General features: G+C 39.4%; 2 protein-coding genes across 2 annotated transcripts in view; both read right to left on the bottom strand.

Moving 5' to 3' along the window:
• Window positions 1-12,968, bottom strand: part of tmprss3a (transmembrane serine protease 3a) — a 19,059-nt gene extending 6,091 nt beyond the window's left edge. Inside the window, exons 1-12 of the mRNA XM_053680618.1 lie at window positions 12,870-12,968; window positions 12,518-12,764; window positions 11,025-11,129; window positions 10,390-10,503; window positions 10,152-10,275; window positions 8,837-8,965; window positions 6,999-7,045; window positions 5,914-6,079; window positions 5,492-5,661; window positions 5,229-5,324; window positions 2,274-2,416; window positions 1,668-1,820 (exon numbers count right to left, since the gene is read on the bottom strand). Coding sequence (XP_053536593.1) covers window positions 1,668-1,820; window positions 2,274-2,416; window positions 5,229-5,324; window positions 5,492-5,661; window positions 5,914-6,079; window positions 6,999-7,045; window positions 8,837-8,965; window positions 10,152-10,275; window positions 10,390-10,503; window positions 11,025-11,129; window positions 12,518-12,764; window positions 12,870-12,968 — 1,593 coding nt within the window. The remainder of the gene's footprint in view (window positions 1-1,667; window positions 1,821-2,273; window positions 2,417-5,228; window positions 5,325-5,491; window positions 5,662-5,913; window positions 6,080-6,998; window positions 7,046-8,836; window positions 8,966-10,151; window positions 10,276-10,389; window positions 10,504-11,024; window positions 11,130-12,517; window positions 12,765-12,869) is intronic.
• Window positions 12,969-14,884: 1,916 nt separating this feature from the next.
• Window positions 14,885-18,476, bottom strand: part of fgf9 (fibroblast growth factor 9) — a 3,658-nt gene continuing 66 nt past the window's right edge. The window contains exons 1-4 of the mRNA XM_047155833.2: window positions 17,971-18,476; window positions 16,709-16,843; window positions 16,414-16,517; window positions 14,885-16,136 (exon numbers count right to left, since the gene is read on the bottom strand). The exon at window positions 17,971-18,476 is cut by the window's right edge and continues 66 nt beyond it. Of these exons, the coding sequence (XP_047011789.2) occupies window positions 15,948-16,136; window positions 16,414-16,517; window positions 16,709-16,843; window positions 17,971-18,124 (582 nt within the window). The 5' untranslated portion in view covers window positions 18,125-18,476 and the 3' untranslated portion in view covers window positions 14,885-15,947. The remainder of the gene's footprint in view (window positions 16,137-16,413; window positions 16,518-16,708; window positions 16,844-17,970) is intronic.

Below are 18,476 nucleotides of genomic sequence, written 5' to 3' on the forward strand. Positions count from 1 at the left end.
GCCAGCTATTTTGAAGCTTTTCTATTCTTTATTTTTTTCCTACTTATCATTTTTCTATAACAGCACAACCCAAAATGTTTCATTCCTCAACAGTTCCCAGACAATTGCCGTCGTTTTTAACATGTATTTATTAAAGACTGACACGTTATATTTTTTATTACATTATAGTCACGTGTCATGGAATGTTTATGAAACAAGTTACTTTCTGTTATCACTTAGATTATAGCAGCTATTTTTGTTTACTTTGTCTTAAAGTTAATAAGACAAAAATGCAGTTGGCCATGTTACCAGTAAACTGCAAACCCTAAAGACCGCCATCCTGAAGATTTTCCCATGTCAGTTCTAGTTACAGCTTTACAGTACCTCTGACTGTTACAAAACACTGACACTGGAGACTCCTTCCATAAAGGCTAACAGTCTCCTCACCGAATGTTTCCCCAGATCAACAATTACACAAGTTTTTTTATTTTATTTTTTATCTGTTTATGTGGAGCGTCCACTCTACACGCCCCTGTGTAAGTTGCTAATATAAAAACAATGATGTTTTACATTGTGTGCATTAATTTAAACGTGATTTGTCGTGCAGTCGCAACTACTCTCGGAGCTGCTGTTATAGAACATTACTCACAACCTTCTGACCAATCAGAATCAAGAACTCAACAGAGCTGTTTTTATAATGAACTTAATCTTACACGGAGAATATAAAAGAAATCGAAGCAGTCCATGCTGGAAGTTACAACAACTGCTCAACTTGTCTTCCTTCATCTCAGTGGCGTCACCTGAGTCTCCTCTAACTCTGTATAACGGGCTCACATCAGATCTCTGTGGTCATCTATATATATTCATTCAACAGTTAGTTCCGGTCCACAAATCTGATTGGACAAGCAGCGTACCAAGAGTGCTTATATTTAGTATAACCGCACCGGGACGTTTCACTGTGTGTATCACTCTGCTTATCTGTGTTCGCCATATCAAATTTCACTTTCTAGATCGAAGCACATTAGACCTAGCAATCATCGGCTATCATCATCAAGCGATAGTTTTCAGAAACATATCTTCTGACGTAAAATATGAAAGCTCGTCAGAGGAAGATGAAAAGTAAGAAAGGACACCGAAGATGTCTCTATTTTTATGTTATTTAGAGTGTTACGTTTTGTTTCGGTTTGGATGTATATCTTTTACTTACTTTAATATTCATTAATAGTTCATATACATGCATATTCATATATTTATTTCATTTAAAAAAAAGTCGAGTAAATTTTCGTGCTACAGTCAGTATTGGTTATTTCTATAATAAAGTTCAGCAATATTTTACTTTCAATGTTAAATACTATTGGTTGATTAATCGGTTATCGGAAGGTACCGCCCAGCTTAGTTATCGATTTAGGTCAAATACACTAACGGTCGAGCTCTATTGTACACATCAACATCGGCTAGCTAGCCGACGTGCTATAAAATGAGCGTGGCTTCTTCAGGATCTATTTCCACTGGCGGAGCAAAAAAAAAAACCCAGAACATTTAGCGATATTGTGTTCGAAATGTTAGGTAATATTAATAACGTGTTTATAGAACTGTTATATGAAAGCAATATCACATTCACAGTCGTGCAGTTATACTGAATATTGGCATGGTTAATCATCTTGCTCGTGCAGTAGTGCTCAACTGACCTCCATCTGCTGATGAATCCAGGTGAGAGCTTGTGTGATGCGTGTATAGACTCCGGGTTTGTTTCGCTCGGCGCAGCCCTGACCCCAACTCGTCGCTCCCACCAGCTTCCACACAGATGAGTCCTCACAGGCCAGAGGACCACCGCTGTCCCCCTACACGACATTTACCAGGGACAAAAAAACAGCTTGGTCATAGAACATAGAACATTCACACTGTAATATTTATACGATAATATGCAAAACATTCTACTGAATACTGAAGAATATAACCATTTAGAGATGCTTAACTTGATTAAGGAAGGAAAACGTACATGGGACATTTGTTATCTTTTTAAAAAATCTCATTTACCACAACTCTTGTAGAATATGATAGTTTCTTGTGATTCCCCCAGAAGGACAAACCAAACAGTCTTTGCATGGTTTCTTTCTCTTTTTTGTGTGTATGATATACCGAAACAATTGATGGAATTGTAATTACTGAACATATGCTACATCAAGAAGGTGTTCATCGAGAATTGCACAGGATATCTCAACATGTTCACAGTATACTGTTTTCTTTTTTTCCTAGATAAATGTCTTTAAGGAAGCTATAAATGCTGAAATTGCCTGGCAGGAGTCGGTTCCTCCTTCTAGGTATCCTGCACAGATCATGCCGGGGGAGATGTAGCCCTGATAGACTTCAGGCTGACTGCAGGCTTTGGTGGAGATCAGTGGCACCTTTGCAGAATGCAGAGACACACTCGCTTCACCTGGACACAACAAACAATGCATTGCATTATGGGTCAGATTCGCTACTTCTACTTTATTACATTATAGCAGGAGCAGAAAAGCTAGACAGCACAGCTCATTTCAGCATCGTGCAAATCAATTTTAACTCAGATTTGTTGGCTCAAAAGGCAGAGTGAAGAAGAGGCCCTTTATGTCAAGCTGGAAAAAACAGTTCCTGAAAACAGGAGGAGCTCTATGACACGACGAACTACTTCGCGCCATTAAAACCCCTTTACACTGGCAGTTTTATTAAGAGATCGAGATTTTCTGGTTATCAAAACTTTTCTACGTTTGTCAAGTTAACTCAGATCACTAACGATGTTCAGCATTTTACATTCATATCGATCGTATAATTTATAATCATTTAAATTCACAAAGCTTCAATTCAATTCAATTTCATCTCTATAGCACGTTTAAGGACGGACGTCGTCTCAAAGCAGCTTTACAGAAACATATAAACACGGGATGGAGGTTTTAAGTGTGTGGATTTATCCGTATTGAGCGAGCCGGTGGCGACGAAAAACTCCCTGAGAGGATACGAGGAAGAAACCTCGAGAGGAACCGGACTCAGGAGGTAACACGTCAGCATCTGGGTCACGACGGATAGCGTGAGAGTAAAAGAAGGTTCATTATGGTTCTTAGACTTTAAGGCAAACAGATTACATCGTTTCTAAACTTTTTTTCTTAAAAAAACAAAAAAACAAAAACAAAACTGGTGATATTAGCACCTCCTAACTCCAAAGCACTGGGTCATGTGACCACAACAATACAAAACAATAGTTTTGATCATTTAAAAAAAAAATGTAACAACCAGAATGATAAATTGCATAATGTGGCAGATTTATATGTAATTAGACAAGAGAAAATGCAGATTTCTATGGTGACTGAAACCCTGCTTGACCCTGCCTGCACTCATTCATCCCCTGTTAATAACAGAAGACGTTTGCATGCAACGTGATTATATCTTATAAATCACTATCACATGTTCAAAACATATGGCTTTACTGAAGGTGTAAAAATGGATTTTATTTATTTAACAGATGCCAAAAATACATACTCTCTGGTGTGCCTGGGTGTCCATTATCCAAAAAATAGAATGTGGCAAAAGGTAAATAATTTTATGTCACAGATCAGTAAAAATAGTGAGCAGAAGAAGACAAGCTAGCAGTGGCTTTAATGTTAGATGAAGTAAGGACATGTTTGGAGCATATATTACCTTATTGTTTCTCTATAACCAGGGTAATCAAATACCTGGCCCACAAGTGAATTTTCCCTGACCCTATCTCCTCCTCTAACAGAGGGGTGTCCAATCTTATCCGGAAAAGGCCGGTGTGGATGCAGGTTTTCATTCCAACCAAGCAGAAGCTGGAAATGTGTACATGTGTGAGGCGTGCATTTGGGAGCGCAAAAAAACAACCCCAAACATACTCGTGAACACCAAGAGTGCGACTGATAGCTATATGAAAAAAGATGACCCCGTCTCTGGTTCTAGACACACAGTATTTTTGTATATCAGCACAGAAATTTGAATTGCTGCTCAAAATATCACACCACTGCCACGTATCCCAAGTAATGGAGGTTAGGACCGATGCAAATACAGATAAGAGTTTATTTAGAGTTTATTTACATGAGACCATGGCGAGGTCAAGAAACAGGCAATGGGCCAGGGGATTGGCAAACAGGCATAAACTGGGCAAGGCAAGAATCGAGAATGAGAAAAAAGAAGCAAGGTAAATGAACATGAAACAAAACGAGGAACAGGGTATAAACGCTCGGTACGGTGATAACACTCAGTACTTTGCGAAGTCGTTGTGTTCAAGCCGTCTCTTTATACTGTGGTTGTGAGTGCTGTGAATTGGATGCAGGTGTGCGTGATTAGAATGAATGCGAGTGTTCTGGGAATTGCATTCCATGGCGGCCATGTTTGTAGGCCGCAGTGGAGGATGGGAAATGTAGTCACTGGTTTGCTGTGATATGATAACCACAAAATAGAGAGATCTGAACATTATGAATGTGAAATGTTCAGCAGAAATGTTCACTGGAAATGTTCAGCAGAAATGTTCAGCAGAAATGTTCACTGGAAATGTTCAGCAGAAATGTTGAGCAGAAATGTTCAGTAGAAATGATCAGTAGAAATGTTCAGCAGAAATGATTTCAGTAGAAATGTTCAGTAGAAATGATCAGTAGAAATGATCAGCAGAAATGATCAGCAGAAATGTTCAGTAGAAATGATCAGTAGAAATGTTCAGTAGAAATGATCAGTAGAAATGTTCAGTAGAAATGATCAGTAGAAATGATCAGTAGAAATGATCAGTAGAAATGATCAGTAGAAATGATCAGTAGAAATGATCAGTAGAAATGATCAGTAGAAATGTTCAGTAGAAATGATCAGTAGAAATGTTCAGTAGAAATGATCAGTAGAAATGATCAGCAGAAATGTTCAGTAGAAATGATCAGTAGAAATGATCAGCAGAAATGTTGAGCAGAAATGTTCAGTAGAAATGATCAGTAGAAATGTTCAGCAGAAATGTTCAGTAGAAATGAAACTGGAGAATGTTTGTTTGAGCTGAAATAAAAAAAGGGGGAAAAAAGATCTGAACATTATGTCTTCAACTGGTTTTGATTTTAATAACAACACATTTTTTTGCAGAGCCACATATATAGACTTTTTTGTTTGTGCAAGTTTCTGTATTTTACATGAACATGTTTTTGTTTAGAATTCATTATTTGTCTGTTACAAAGTAATTAAGACACTTAAAACACTTACTTATTATCCTGGGTCCCCAGACTCACCTCCATCCTCTGTGGCTCCCCATCCTGAGATCCAGCATATCTTCCCATCTTCAAACTCCTCTCCAAAGTTTGGCAGGCAGATGGGCTCAATGTAGCCTGAAGAGGAAAAGAAGGAGTTATGAAAACATTGACAAGCCTTCGATAAGCATCAGATAACGGAATACACATCCACAATGAAGCCATGAGGAAAAAATCCTGCACACATCATTCAGTTAGAACTGTCTTGACATTTCTCCAGAGCGATCAGTTTGAATAAAGATTACCAGTGAAGGTGAGCGGCTGAGACAGTTTCAGCAGGGCGATATCATAGTCCAGGCCTTTGGGTCTGTAGCGGCCATGATAAATAATTTTCTCCACGGTGAGATAGTTGGACCTAGTGGCTGGTTGTTCTGTGAGTCCAGCGAGCACCGTCCACACAGGGGGGTATGCAAAGCTGAGAAAGAAAAAAAACAGGACACACAAACAGTCTCAGGAAGACGTTTTTTTATTTTTTATATCTTTAAAAAGCTATAGTAAAAGAGCCAAAATATTTCCTTTTTAATTACTGAAGTTAAGATTAGGGTTAGATTTAGGTGTAGGCATAACATTTAATTGCTACAGTAATCATTATTTCAATTAAAGGTCATCAGAAGAATAGTAAGACGTGTGTGTGTGTGTGCGTGTGTGTGTGTGTGTGCACATTTACCCATACACACAGTGTGCAGCTGTTAATATCCACTGTGTCGCTATAATAGATCCTCCACACAGGTGCTCATTCTGGAATTGAAGACTCACCTGCCAAGGAAACTGGCCTTCTCGAGACAGGTTACCCCCCACTATACGTGCTCTGTACTGGGGCCGAGAGCCACACTCTACACACACACACACACACACACACACACACACACACACACACACACACTCACAAGCTGAGACAATGCTCTGGTTAAATAATAATAAACTTTAACTGCAAAAATGAAGAAATATTTATCCAGAATTCCACAACAACTACACAGCAAAGTGATGTTATAACGCAACATTGCATTCTGGACGTTTGAGTCCAATGTCTGCTGTCTCCACTACGTCTACGCTGGATTTCCCATTAATATGTCATTATACTTCACTGGGAAATGGTGCGTGAGAAAAGACGCTCTTGTATTTAGGATCTAACTGTCAAACAAGCCTGAGCATTATCGCTTATTTTTTAGATTGTTGAACTTTTATCTCCTATTAACTGCCACTGGAAAAGCACTAGCAATGTCTCCTTGTGATGACATCACGGCAGACACCTGCTAATGTCTTGCATTTGTTCCCCTGCAAACCACAAGAGACCACCTCAACCACAGATCTGAACTGCCTGCACAGCTGTCTGCTATCGATCACTATCGAAGCTTCTCTTTTTAAACACTTATCTCGGGTTCATCGCGAAGTCTTGCCACTGTTTACTGGTTGTGCATTTCTGAGCCTCGAATCTTGCTTTCTCTTGCTTTAACTTGCTTTCTCTGTGTGCGAGCGGTTTTTGAACCTGTGCGCCCCCTTTTTCCTGGGTTTTTTTTTCTTCCCTTTATTATTGGACATTTGCTTAAATATTCTACAGTGAACATACCTTACCAGTAAACCGATTTACTCTGATTTTTATTAAACTCTGCAATTACAGCCAACTCTGATTCAAGATTCATTACAGAGGTCTGTTGGCTCAGGTCTTCCATGGTTCCCATGAATTTGTGTTATTTATTAGAACACTCCTGAATGGTCGATCGTTTCTTATTTATTTATTTTAAACAAACTTACCCAAGCACCTTAAAGTTATGATCTTCCCTGATCTGCATTCAGTTTTACTAAAAAAAAAAAAAAAAAGAGAGAGAAAATAAGAGAGTTGATTTACACCCTTAGCTTATTCACTTTCTCGAATATTATCCATTAACTACTATAAATTATTCAGTTACTACAGTGAAACTAATTGAAAGGTGTTATGAGGACTGCCGAGAGGTCCAGTCATTATCACCATATACTCTCTCTCTCTCTATATATATAGAGTGCATATATCCTACTATTAATTCATACATAAGCCTATTAAGCATAGAATAAAACATGATGGGGTGTGATGTTATAGGAAAAGAATCATAGCCTGGTTGGTGTGATGAGGCCCTGATGTTAAGCAGATTTACCGTAACCACCCCAAGGCCGATTCGTTTCCAAAAACAGCAGGGTAAATCCTCTTATATCACAGCATATTGTCAACATTTGTCATACTTTTTTTTTCTGTTTATAGTTCCATTTAATGATGTGGAACATCCATGAAACAAGTACGTTCCTGTTATCACTTGCATTATACCAGCCGTAAACAGTCGTTCGCTCATAAAACTAATTGTTTTCGTTTTGAGGTTTGAAGTAGCTTGTCATGTTACAGAGAAACCGAAACGTGCAAAGTCCTCCATCCTGAAGACTTTCCCATGACTGAGAACTTATGAAGCGGATAACTAACGACGCCTTCCATAAATGTTAAACATCTCCTTACAGGCAGCTGTAACGCTTTCATACCATATTAATGACTATCTATTTTTCTTAGCTAAATAACTAAGTTTTCTTATTTAAAAAAAAAAAAAAACCTGATTAGTCTAAGATTTTGCGGCACGTTCACGTCCATTCAAGTCTTTATCAATTGCTGATAACGTGCTGTAGAATCGATAATGGATTGGAATGAGCACATTAATCTACACCTGTGATTTGTCTTGCAGCCAGAGCTGCCGTTAGGGAAAGTGAATCAACACGTTCTGACCAATCAGAGTCAAGAATTCGACTGTGATATAAAAAGAAGTAATGGCTCAAAAACTACATAAGAAATGATGGCCAAAAAAGGTCGTTCCGTCTGATGCTCACATGATTTGCATTGTAGAACTAATGCTATCGTTCGTTGTGAAAAAAATCCTCGTACATTGAAATCATAAATAGCAAAGAATCAGTAGAATTGGCCTTAATCACACAAAAAACACACAAAAAAAATGCAATGTTGCGTGCCAACGTTTGGTTTGACGTGTGTGTGTGTGTGTGTGTGTGTGTTTGTGTGTGGTGATGGAAAGCTGCCAAAATGCATTTTTAATATAGAGAGAAAGTGCTGCGTTTTAAATTACATCTTGAAGCAATGTGAGCCCAGAGAAAGCAAAGAGCACTGAACTCTTCGAAGCGGAGGAGGTAGGAAGCTCTCCAAATGGTGCTGAGGTACTCTTTACGGTCTAATAACAGTGTAATGTTAATTCTAGCTCTTTTGTTCTCTTTTTATTGTTATACAGCCTGTTGCGTAAGTATTCCCCCTTCCCCCTTGAACTTCTGCATATTTTGTAGCGTTGGAACTGGAACTGAAATGGCCTTAATTGGAATTATAGGTCGTGAAACTACATAAAACATTCCATAATATTGAAGGAGGGGGAATCACTATAGTTTGTAAAATGATTCCCAATTAAGTCCAGTTAAGTCAGTTCCAGGTTGTAACACAGCAAAATGCGGAAATGATCGAGGGAGGTGAATACTTAAGGTTGTTCATCGCATTATACCATCAATAATAACTGATCATCATCATCATCATCATCATCAACACAGCAGTGCAGAGTGTAATCAGTACTGTTTCACACCTCAGGTTGGTCGTGTTGTGGATCTTGATTGGATGCAGGTGACTCGGCTGGCTCACGTTGATCGACACCAGATTATCCTGAAGGTCTTGTTCAATCGAGGTGAGAGGGAGGGAACCAGACTCCACATAACTTAAAGAGGCAGGAAAGGTAGGTAACACAGCAGGTTAGCCTTCTTGTGGAAATATTGTTTCTGAGCGAAAAGATACTGAAGACGAACACGACAAAATCCGAGTCACATTTCTTTGGTGGAAACTCAGTGCTGTAAAAACCTGAGCAGAATTCAGAATTCATCAGGCTTGGGAAACGTGACAGCTTCATTATATAAGGAAAGCATAGGATCCTGTTTACACCCAGTTGTGTATCCGGCTTGACCCGTGATGATATCCAGATAAGGATTATCCATGGAAAATTGCAGGTGTAAATTCACTGAACACACAATTCATGCAGACCACGCCAACTATTTTGAGAAGTCTGATATTATTCACGTGTATAGAAATAGATATGTTTCTCTCCAAGAAAGTCCACATGGGACAACAGAACCCCTCCTAACACATTACATCCTAATGCACACGGTCCATGTCCTCCATCCCCAACAAACAATAATGAAAGAAAACACATCTAGTTGGTGAATTACAAAATTGCTTATTGGTCTCTTTCTGGAGATTGGAAACGGCATTAAGAATCAGGATTTTCTAGGAAGCTCTGCAGCAGCCATCTTCTGCAAAACACCACTGGAACGTAATAGCGATATTGTCACGAACGTTTCAATTTAACTACAAGTGTATGAACGTAATGTAAAATCTGATCAAGATTCAATCCAAATACAACAACCGGGTGTGACCGTATTGCCTTTATCCTTTTCTACTTTTGGTCAGTCTTTCATTCATAAAGTAATTCATCAAACTTCAAATAGTGTCTCGGAGCCTGAGAGAGTACACTGGCAGCATTCTCTGGGTTGGAGGGATGGTGTTACTCTCTCCCCTGTTAATCAAAGTGACACTAACCAACTGTGGGCTTTTGTCAGCTGATGTACTGTAAATGAGACAGAGCATAGTTAATGCTTTCCTCAGAGTGTTTAACTGCCCTGTAATGTATTAACAGCAGTTTGAAAAGATGCAGTGACTTCCTTTGTCTTGAAGGAAGCTCACACTGGCTTTTGATTAGTTGTCGTGTAATAGAGAAGAGCTAGCTTGTGGGACCGTGATAATTAGCGAATTCAGAGGAAGCTCTCTTATCGAGCAGCCCCGACCACAACATAGCACCCCAAAGACAGCACCTCTAAAACTTCACGTAGAGCTTTTCTTATCGTTTTTACCTGGAGTATCCCAGCTGTTTGCAGGCAGATAAACCCAGATTAGAGTCCCACGTTTCTGAACACACAGTGCTCCAGACTCCTCCACTTAACACCTGCAGCACCGAACTCTTCCCACTCACACGCACTGCACAACAGAGTAGGAAGGAGTTGTTTTAGGTGTAGCATCCAACTTTTTGTATACCTGTCTTGCTGCAGAAACGCATATTGATTAGTCACTCGAGAGCAGCGTTATACGCACCACAGCTGAGCTCGTCCTCGCCGTGTTCACAGTCCACGTGTCCATCACACTGCGCAGAGATGCTGACACAGAGCGATGAGCTGCACCGGAACTTCCCTCTACAGCTCAGGCCCACTGCGATAGGAGAAAATGTCGAGACGATGTTCAGGTAAAATGATAGATAGATCCTGTAACACTGTAACATTATACCTTCTAAGAACTGCTGCTGCAATCATAAAGACATCATCCCAGGACTCGCATTTATAATATATTCATACATGAACATTTCAATAGATGAATGGTCTTAATACTGAGCAGCTACAACGAGGCCCGACTATTACAAGACACGATGAATGCCTAATGATATCATGTAGGATAAAGTTATCGCATTATTTACTGCCATCCGTACGTCACTAGTCAGACGGTACGTTTACTTTGTTTCATTTAGCACACGCTTTTATCAAAAGCGACTTACGGATGAAGAACAGATATCTGAGACCACAGAGTTTAATCAGACTGTTCAACCACGATTCCAGTCATCTCAAAGTTTTAGATCTGTGGCCGTCAGGTTGTGCAATATAATCGTGGCTGTTAATTATTCACATCGGCAGTGGCCAGTAGGTGCCGCCGGACAGGCTGAGGAGTCACACACTAACCTCCCAGACCGATGCCAAGGACAAGGGTGACAGTGAGCAACGCGCAGACACCAATTAAAAGCTCCATTCTCCGTGCAAATAAACGACCTCTGAGCGTTTTGTCATCTGCTTCATCACCTTAAAGTGGTGGAGATTAGAAAGGGTAAAGATACATTACTATGAAAATACACATTGTACAATGCACTTCTCCTGCGCTCCTAGAAAAAAAGGTTAAATCTAAAACCTGTGTGTTTTTCCTATCAGAGAATGTTCCAAGACTAATCTCTTTAGAAAGCACAGAACCCTTAACGACCTCTCAAAAACGTTTTTAAAGAGCATCGAGGGTAGAAATACAAGACTAACCGAAAGAAATCCGAACGAGGAATTGGACACTGGTAACCACGAGACATGATTTTACTGTTAGTTTTACTACATGACCGAGATTTTCAGAGGTTTGAAGGATGTCTTTAAATCTTAGTGAGTACCACATCACCCCACAGTGATAGGCATTAGTAGTGTCATGATAACACCATTTTCAATTTCAATTTACAACTTAAATTTGATGCTTTATTATAGATTAGAACTGATTATAAAACGATCTGTATCTGTGATTGACGGACAATTGGTACGTAAAAATAATGAACGATATTTAAGCTGGCGTGTCCACAGGTCAGCAGTGTGATTTGCCTGGAACATTGACACTTAATATAGTTCTTCTGTATGTCATCATCATTTGCAAATTAACAGTAGGCCTACCCCAGATCCTGAACAAAGCTGCTCACATGTTAATCAGAGGCTACTCAATTGAATTGGATAGTATCACAGCAGATTCAGTGGGATTGTCAAATATCACATTGTTACCCTATGAATTGCAACTGTATATGGTAGTTTCAAAGCAGAGTCAGTGGTACTGTCGAATATCGCACTGTTACCTTATAAATCAAAATTGTACTGCATCATGTGGAAGCCAGAGGTTTACACGCCTAATGGGATGAGTTGACAGTTTTGATCTTTGGGGTACATTTGGTAAAAAGTATTTTTTCAGCCTTTATTAAAACATTTTTAAACATTACTGATGTTAAGGTTAGGGTTACGGGTAGGCTGAGTATTAATTAGCTGCAATAATTATGTCAATAGACTGGAATAAATATCAACGGAAGGCCCTTACAAGGACAGTAAGACAAACGTGTATATGTGTGTGTGTGTGTGTGTGTGTGTGTGTGTGTGTGTGTGTGTGTTCATCTTGCCCCATGGGGGAACCTTTAGCAGTCTATGTAGAAAACAGAGATTTCCCTTTCAGACTGGGGTCAGAGTGGAACATTTTTAGCAAGCTTATGGTGTGAAAAATAGCATTTCTTTGTTTTAGTGTCCATTCTAATGTGAGTTTGAATACAAAAGGACGGGTAACGAACATGAACAATAAACGATTTTGGACTGTCTTACTTTTGTTCTATGATATTCAAGTTTCCCCATCGACTAATTGAAAACATTTGATTTCTTGTGCTTTTTCTTACCCGACAGAAACGGTTGGACTTTAGTTACAGGCATTCCTGGACTTGGACATTGTGCTTGGACATCGTTGGTAGTTTCTGTCTGACAGTCTGGCTGCTCTGCATTCTCAGAGCCTGGGTTATTGGCGCTGTTTTCTGCTGAGATGCTGACATTGTGAATCTCAAGGGAATTAGTGGAAGCTGGAAGATCCTGATCTCCAACAGACACCACCTCTAATTGAGCATTTTCCATTTGCTTCGTCTCTGCAACCTGTTAAAATAATCTGTATTTTAAAGGGAAAGGATGGCATGGCTATGGATTGGATGGAGTTCAGCTAGAATGGATAAGAATGGTCACGCTTGACCACGCTCTCACCTGATCGTGTGTGACTCCACTCTCTCCTCCACCTGTTAGTGGAGCCTCTACAACTCCATCCTCAAGCTTGGCTCTGGCCTCCGCCTCTGGGTCAGCCATGAGTGCCTTCACATGGCCTTCACAAAGGCATTAGGACTAAATGCCATTGAAGATGGTACAGGAATGTTTTGGGTTAGATGAAACAATTCCACACAAAGACAAAACCCCGCCGGACAAATGAACGGACACGTATTACTGTATTTATTACTATTCAGCTTTTCATCTGTGCACGGTCTGAGGAATATTTTTAATGGTTGGTTCATTTTGTATCACATACACCAGGATAAAAGGTGTCATGAAACAGTACACATTTGGGGGGGGGGGGGGGGGGGGGGGTATCATAATGCAAACATTATATCTTAGCAAATAAAAATGTCTTGAATATGGGCAGATGTATATAATATTTCTTATTATGAGATTAATATAAAACATATACACGGGTGCACCTCAAAAGTGTTAAATATCATGGAAAAGTTAATTTTTTCCCCGTCATTTAATTCAGAAAGTGGAACTTTCATATATTCTAGATTCATTACACAAAAAGTGAAATATTCCAAGCCTTGTTTTTTTGTTTCAATCTTGATGATTATGGGAAAAATCCAGTATCTCAAAATATTACAATAAAGAATTTATAATACAATTTATAATAGCTCTTCACACAAACAAGAGATATGAAACCTTACTTGTCCAAAAACGCTCAAGGAACCTTGTTTTCTAAGAGTAAAAGTCTACTTGTTGTTATTTTCAGATAACAGATATGTCTTACTTACCCAAAAATGTTATAGTATCCTCATGCTTTGTTCATCCACGCGCCTGAGCACTATACACTACTCTGTCTTTCCAAATAAATGCACATTCTCTCTCTCTCTCTCTCTCTCTCTCTCTCTCTCTCTCTCTCTCTCTCTCTCTCTCTGTCTCTGAGGCATAGTGGGATACCTGAGCAGGTGAGTACTGGAAAGTTGTGTCGCTCTGAGAGGAGATCAGATGACTTCATCATCTCTCTGGATACATGATCAGGTTACAGAGGGACCTGCGTACCTTCGAAAAGACAGTGGGATGTTTCAGTAGAGAAAATACACGAGACAGGACCAGTGTACTGGGATGGTTGTGCGATGGGAAGACATTAGAAGAAATATAAGAAATACACTTTCTGGAAAAGAAAAAAAAAAAAGGATACTACACTGTACCATACATTGTCTCTGAGATGGCACTCTCAAGTGTACACCTATTGTACTTTTAGTATGCATCCTTTACCTAGTATACTTTTAAAAATGTTCAGTAAGTACCATAGTGTGTACCGTGTGAAAGATACATATTAAGAATACAAAAGATAAGGGTACCACCCCAGCGACAAGGAAAGATGCAGTTTAGTACAATTTCTTTTTTCTGAGAGGGAAATGTGCAAGAGCAGTGGAAGCATATACTGTACTGTATAAAGGAAAGAAGAGTAGCAGATGATTTTTGATCTTGATGCAAAGTCACAGGATCACCTGTACGGATCCATCTAACATCCATAAGGGTTATTCTGTCCTTTTTTTTTTTTTCAGTTTCCCTTATGAAGAACTCTGGACTACCCGATGAACCACTGACAGCTGTAACAGCTGTAAGAGTGTAGTCCACTATTAGAAGACATTTGATTGCATCACCCTTATACACATAACAGACTTGGAAATCTGGCTCTATAGACAAAAGCCGAAAAGTTGCTAAAATGGCATTATTATCATCTGAAGAACAGTAGAGAAACAAGATCTTGGAGAATCTGGGGATATTGAGCACAAGTTTGTGAAATAAATGTGCAACGCACAGATCCGTATGAGGATAAATGATCAGCTGTGTTGTCTGAGCTCCTGTTACAGGAGAGGCGGTGGGTGGTTAATGTCTCTATCTGCACCCTGATTGCCTTTCATGGCTTATTCAGGTCAGCATCTATTCATCCTTCTTTCATACACCTGTATTTATGTTTATTAAGCTGGAGTAATCCCTCAAAAGGAGCATGGACCATTACATATAAAACATTTATATTCACATTTATTTACATGATATAAAAGTATGCATATATAAATACGTGCATAATATTCATATTAAATACCAGCAGTAATGCACAATCTCTACAAATAAATAGTGTCCCAAGTTTATATTTACATTCACAGCTAACATTCATTCATCGTAACTAAGTGCTTTATCCTGCACAGGGTCGTAGTGGACCCAGAGCCTATCCTCGAAACACTGGGTATGCGGTGAGAATGTACCCTGGATGGGACACCAGTCCGTCTCTTGGCAACAAACATCTGTGTATGTTTGTGTGTGTGTGTGTGTGTGTGTATATGTAGTCCTGGACTTGCCGAGTTCCTGATCGTAGGTGAAGGGGGAATTTGGAGTCTAATGCAAAGTCCCAAGCTGCTTATTATTTCCTCTTAAAACTCCATGTCAAGTAAGAGGACTATTTTTTCTTTGTTTGTATGTACCATATTTTGGTGTATATATATATATATAAAATGTATTAATGTATAAGATAAGGCTATAAATAAGAGTAAGGTTGCACTTCACTTACTTGTCTTGAACCCTGTTCCACCCCAGTGAAATCTAAAAGTCCCTTAATCTGTATGCCCTGTGCAGACGTACAGTCCTTTGTCCACTGCGGCCAGTTTTCTTTCCATTATAGCCATTTCTCTGTCCATTGTAGCAGTTTTTCTGAATGGGCTTGTACAGAAGTCTCATTTCTCTCAATAATTTCATTGTCAGAATATCCTAAATCGCTTAGGACATTGGTACTCTAGGTGGTGTATACACTTCAAGCGTATACCAGCAATCCATCAATAAACCTAAAGAGGAAATTTTACAAAGAACCCTGAAACAGTGCATGTACTGTATCCGTCTTAAACAGTGGTTTATTCAGCCTGTTGGATTTCACAGGAACTCTTGCATCTGTTTGCTACCGCAGAGGAAGTATTTCTTCTGTTCAAACAGTCCATGAAATTTCATAACCAAAGCTGTGGTGTCTGTGGAGTGGTATGGCTGATGTTTAAATGCTGATGTTGTTTAGCTCACTGTGACTTTGCGTGGCAGGAAGTGGCTGCTGGCATGGTGCGGACCCACCGAGTCACCTCTCCTGAGATGTCCTCGGTGCGACAGGGCCAGGTATAGGCCTGGATGAGCTGCAGATGAATATGTCGTGTAGTGGTTCTCCTCTAGGTGCTCCTTAAATAGACAGTCTGCTGAGAACTTTGTCTGTGAATGAGAACGTTTTCAATTGTTGAGTTGTTACATCGTTATATTAGGGATCCGTGCGCATGCCGGTAGAATTAATATCATCGATTAAAACGTAGGACTGTTATGACACTGTGATTTCATTAATCATTATTGTGTTTCGTTAAGATAATGAGCATTTCAATATGATATTTTTTGCCACATCACCCACCCCTAGTGGAACCTTACCGAAAACATTTTTAATTGCCTTCATTATACAGGAAGTGTGGTGGTGTAATATCATGTGAATATAGCTCACCTTTCCTTGTGCAACCCCGTCATTATTCATACATAAATACAGTTTGCTCTTCACGGCATGAATGCCCACTACTCCAGGCTTCACTGCAAACACCTTCAACCAACCTGACAGAAAAAAAATGTCAGAGAGTAAAGAAAGAAAGACAACAGCACTAGTCTCCAAAACACAATCTCCACCATTATTTTTGGTATCTATGTATGTCCTTGAACTGTCGAGTTATCACCAAGGATTCTAACTTTTTTTTTTTTTACCCACTTAATTCCACACTTACACACATAAGATGTATAAAACTTACTGTGCTCAGTCGGCTCATGCACACCCCTTACAGTCCCATTGGGCTGGATCTGTAGATGATAACCAATCCCGACACGGCAATACAGGAGCTGATACGTTTTGCCCTTTCCGACTGAATAAACATCTGTTGAAAATGCTAAAGATTAATATGGTAATAACTTTGTAAAGGGTTTCTCCACTTGACCGCAACTAAATGAATGGGAAAAAAATTGATATTAAAGTGAGGACTTAACAACAATGAAACCTAATAGAGGAGTTCATGCATACTGCTTCCATTAATTATTAGCTGCATTATCATTTTTTGGTTCTTTGAAGACTTTATTTGCTTATCACTGTAGGCAAATACAAAGCTTTACAAAGACGCACCACACGCTCGTTTCATCCGTGACACACTCCTGCTATCAGTGTATGGTTTGGGGAATACGTCATGCCCATGTCCTTGTGTCTCTGATGATTACGTGACCGAACAAGACAAATAAATATCATACGGCGAAGCTTTGTTTCTGCGCTACAGTCGCACAGATCAGAGCTCTATCTTCGTCACACATTTCCAGCATCTGTTTTGCCTGGTGCAAAGGAACATTAAAAGATTGCCTAAAGCTTTAGACTCACAGTGTTTGTAATCTCACAGCACACAACCAAAGCTTCGGGCTAATCTCTTCTTTCCCTTGCAAGAGACACGACTACTTAATTTTAAATGTTGCGTAGCTCATTAAAGGTGTACAATAGATGTAGTGTCTCCCTGTAGTACTGTATAACGACACCAGCTGCAATGTCTGTAATATATATATATTAATCTCAAACATATTATAATAGAATACAATATATGATATGATCTGAAAATAATACAGAAGGACTGATATAGTGTTAGCTATGGTTAACTTAATACTTTTCTTCACATTCTTAATAACATTCATTGGTTTGATATTATACCTAAGTGAAAGGCAAATAATAAAGAAAAAAAATCTGTTATTGTATCACAGTATAAATATTTACCAGATATTTGTACTGTGAACAGTTCTGTTCCTGTCTTCCAATGTGCAAAGGAAAATATCTGTCTTGAGACCACGGTTACGTAACCAGACGTGTAATTCTGATCAAATTACACTTTCTTAGACCCCCTCACTATAATGCAGATGAACCTTGTGTACTGTCTCCCAGATTCGACTTTACTAATGTCCATCATCTGTACTAAAAAAGACAACAAGCGTTTTCAATGCAGATCAATGCGAAAGTTCTCATTTTAGACCAAACCAATCCTACCGTCCTGCCTCATGTTTGATTCTTTGATTGACAGCAGCCACATGTGTCTGAGTCGGCTTGCCTGATCCCGGTTTGCGTCCATCTCTGACCTCTCAGACCTCACATAAACACTGAGTAGCACTGCCACACACACGAGTGCCCAGTGTAAATCCATGACAGTGGGATCAATTCCATATAAACTCACAGAGCGTCCAGGTGAGCCAGGATGCCATGCTTCTTTACAAACGCCCAGAAAGTTCTTGAACTTGCTTGACACACTACTGAACCGTAGCGAATAACGTGTCCTCTGCTCACTATAAACAGGGTCAACGTGCCATCGTCTCTGTCTCACTCTCTCAGACTTTATATCCTTTATCTTCCCTTATATCCCTTCACTGTGATCTCTGATTCCTCCATGACACTCGTGCTCGTGAGTACATTCAGAGCAGATTCACTGTACAAGTGTGCCAAGAGATAGACGTTCTACGTCTCTGACAATCCTAAACCCTTTGTCATCTAACCCTTTT

This window comes from Ictalurus punctatus, chromosome 6 (assembly GCF_001660625.3).
Source record: "Ictalurus punctatus breed USDA103 chromosome 6, Coco_2.0, whole genome shotgun sequence".
NCBI lineage: Eukaryota > Metazoa > Chordata > Actinopteri > Siluriformes > Ictaluridae > Ictalurus > Ictalurus punctatus.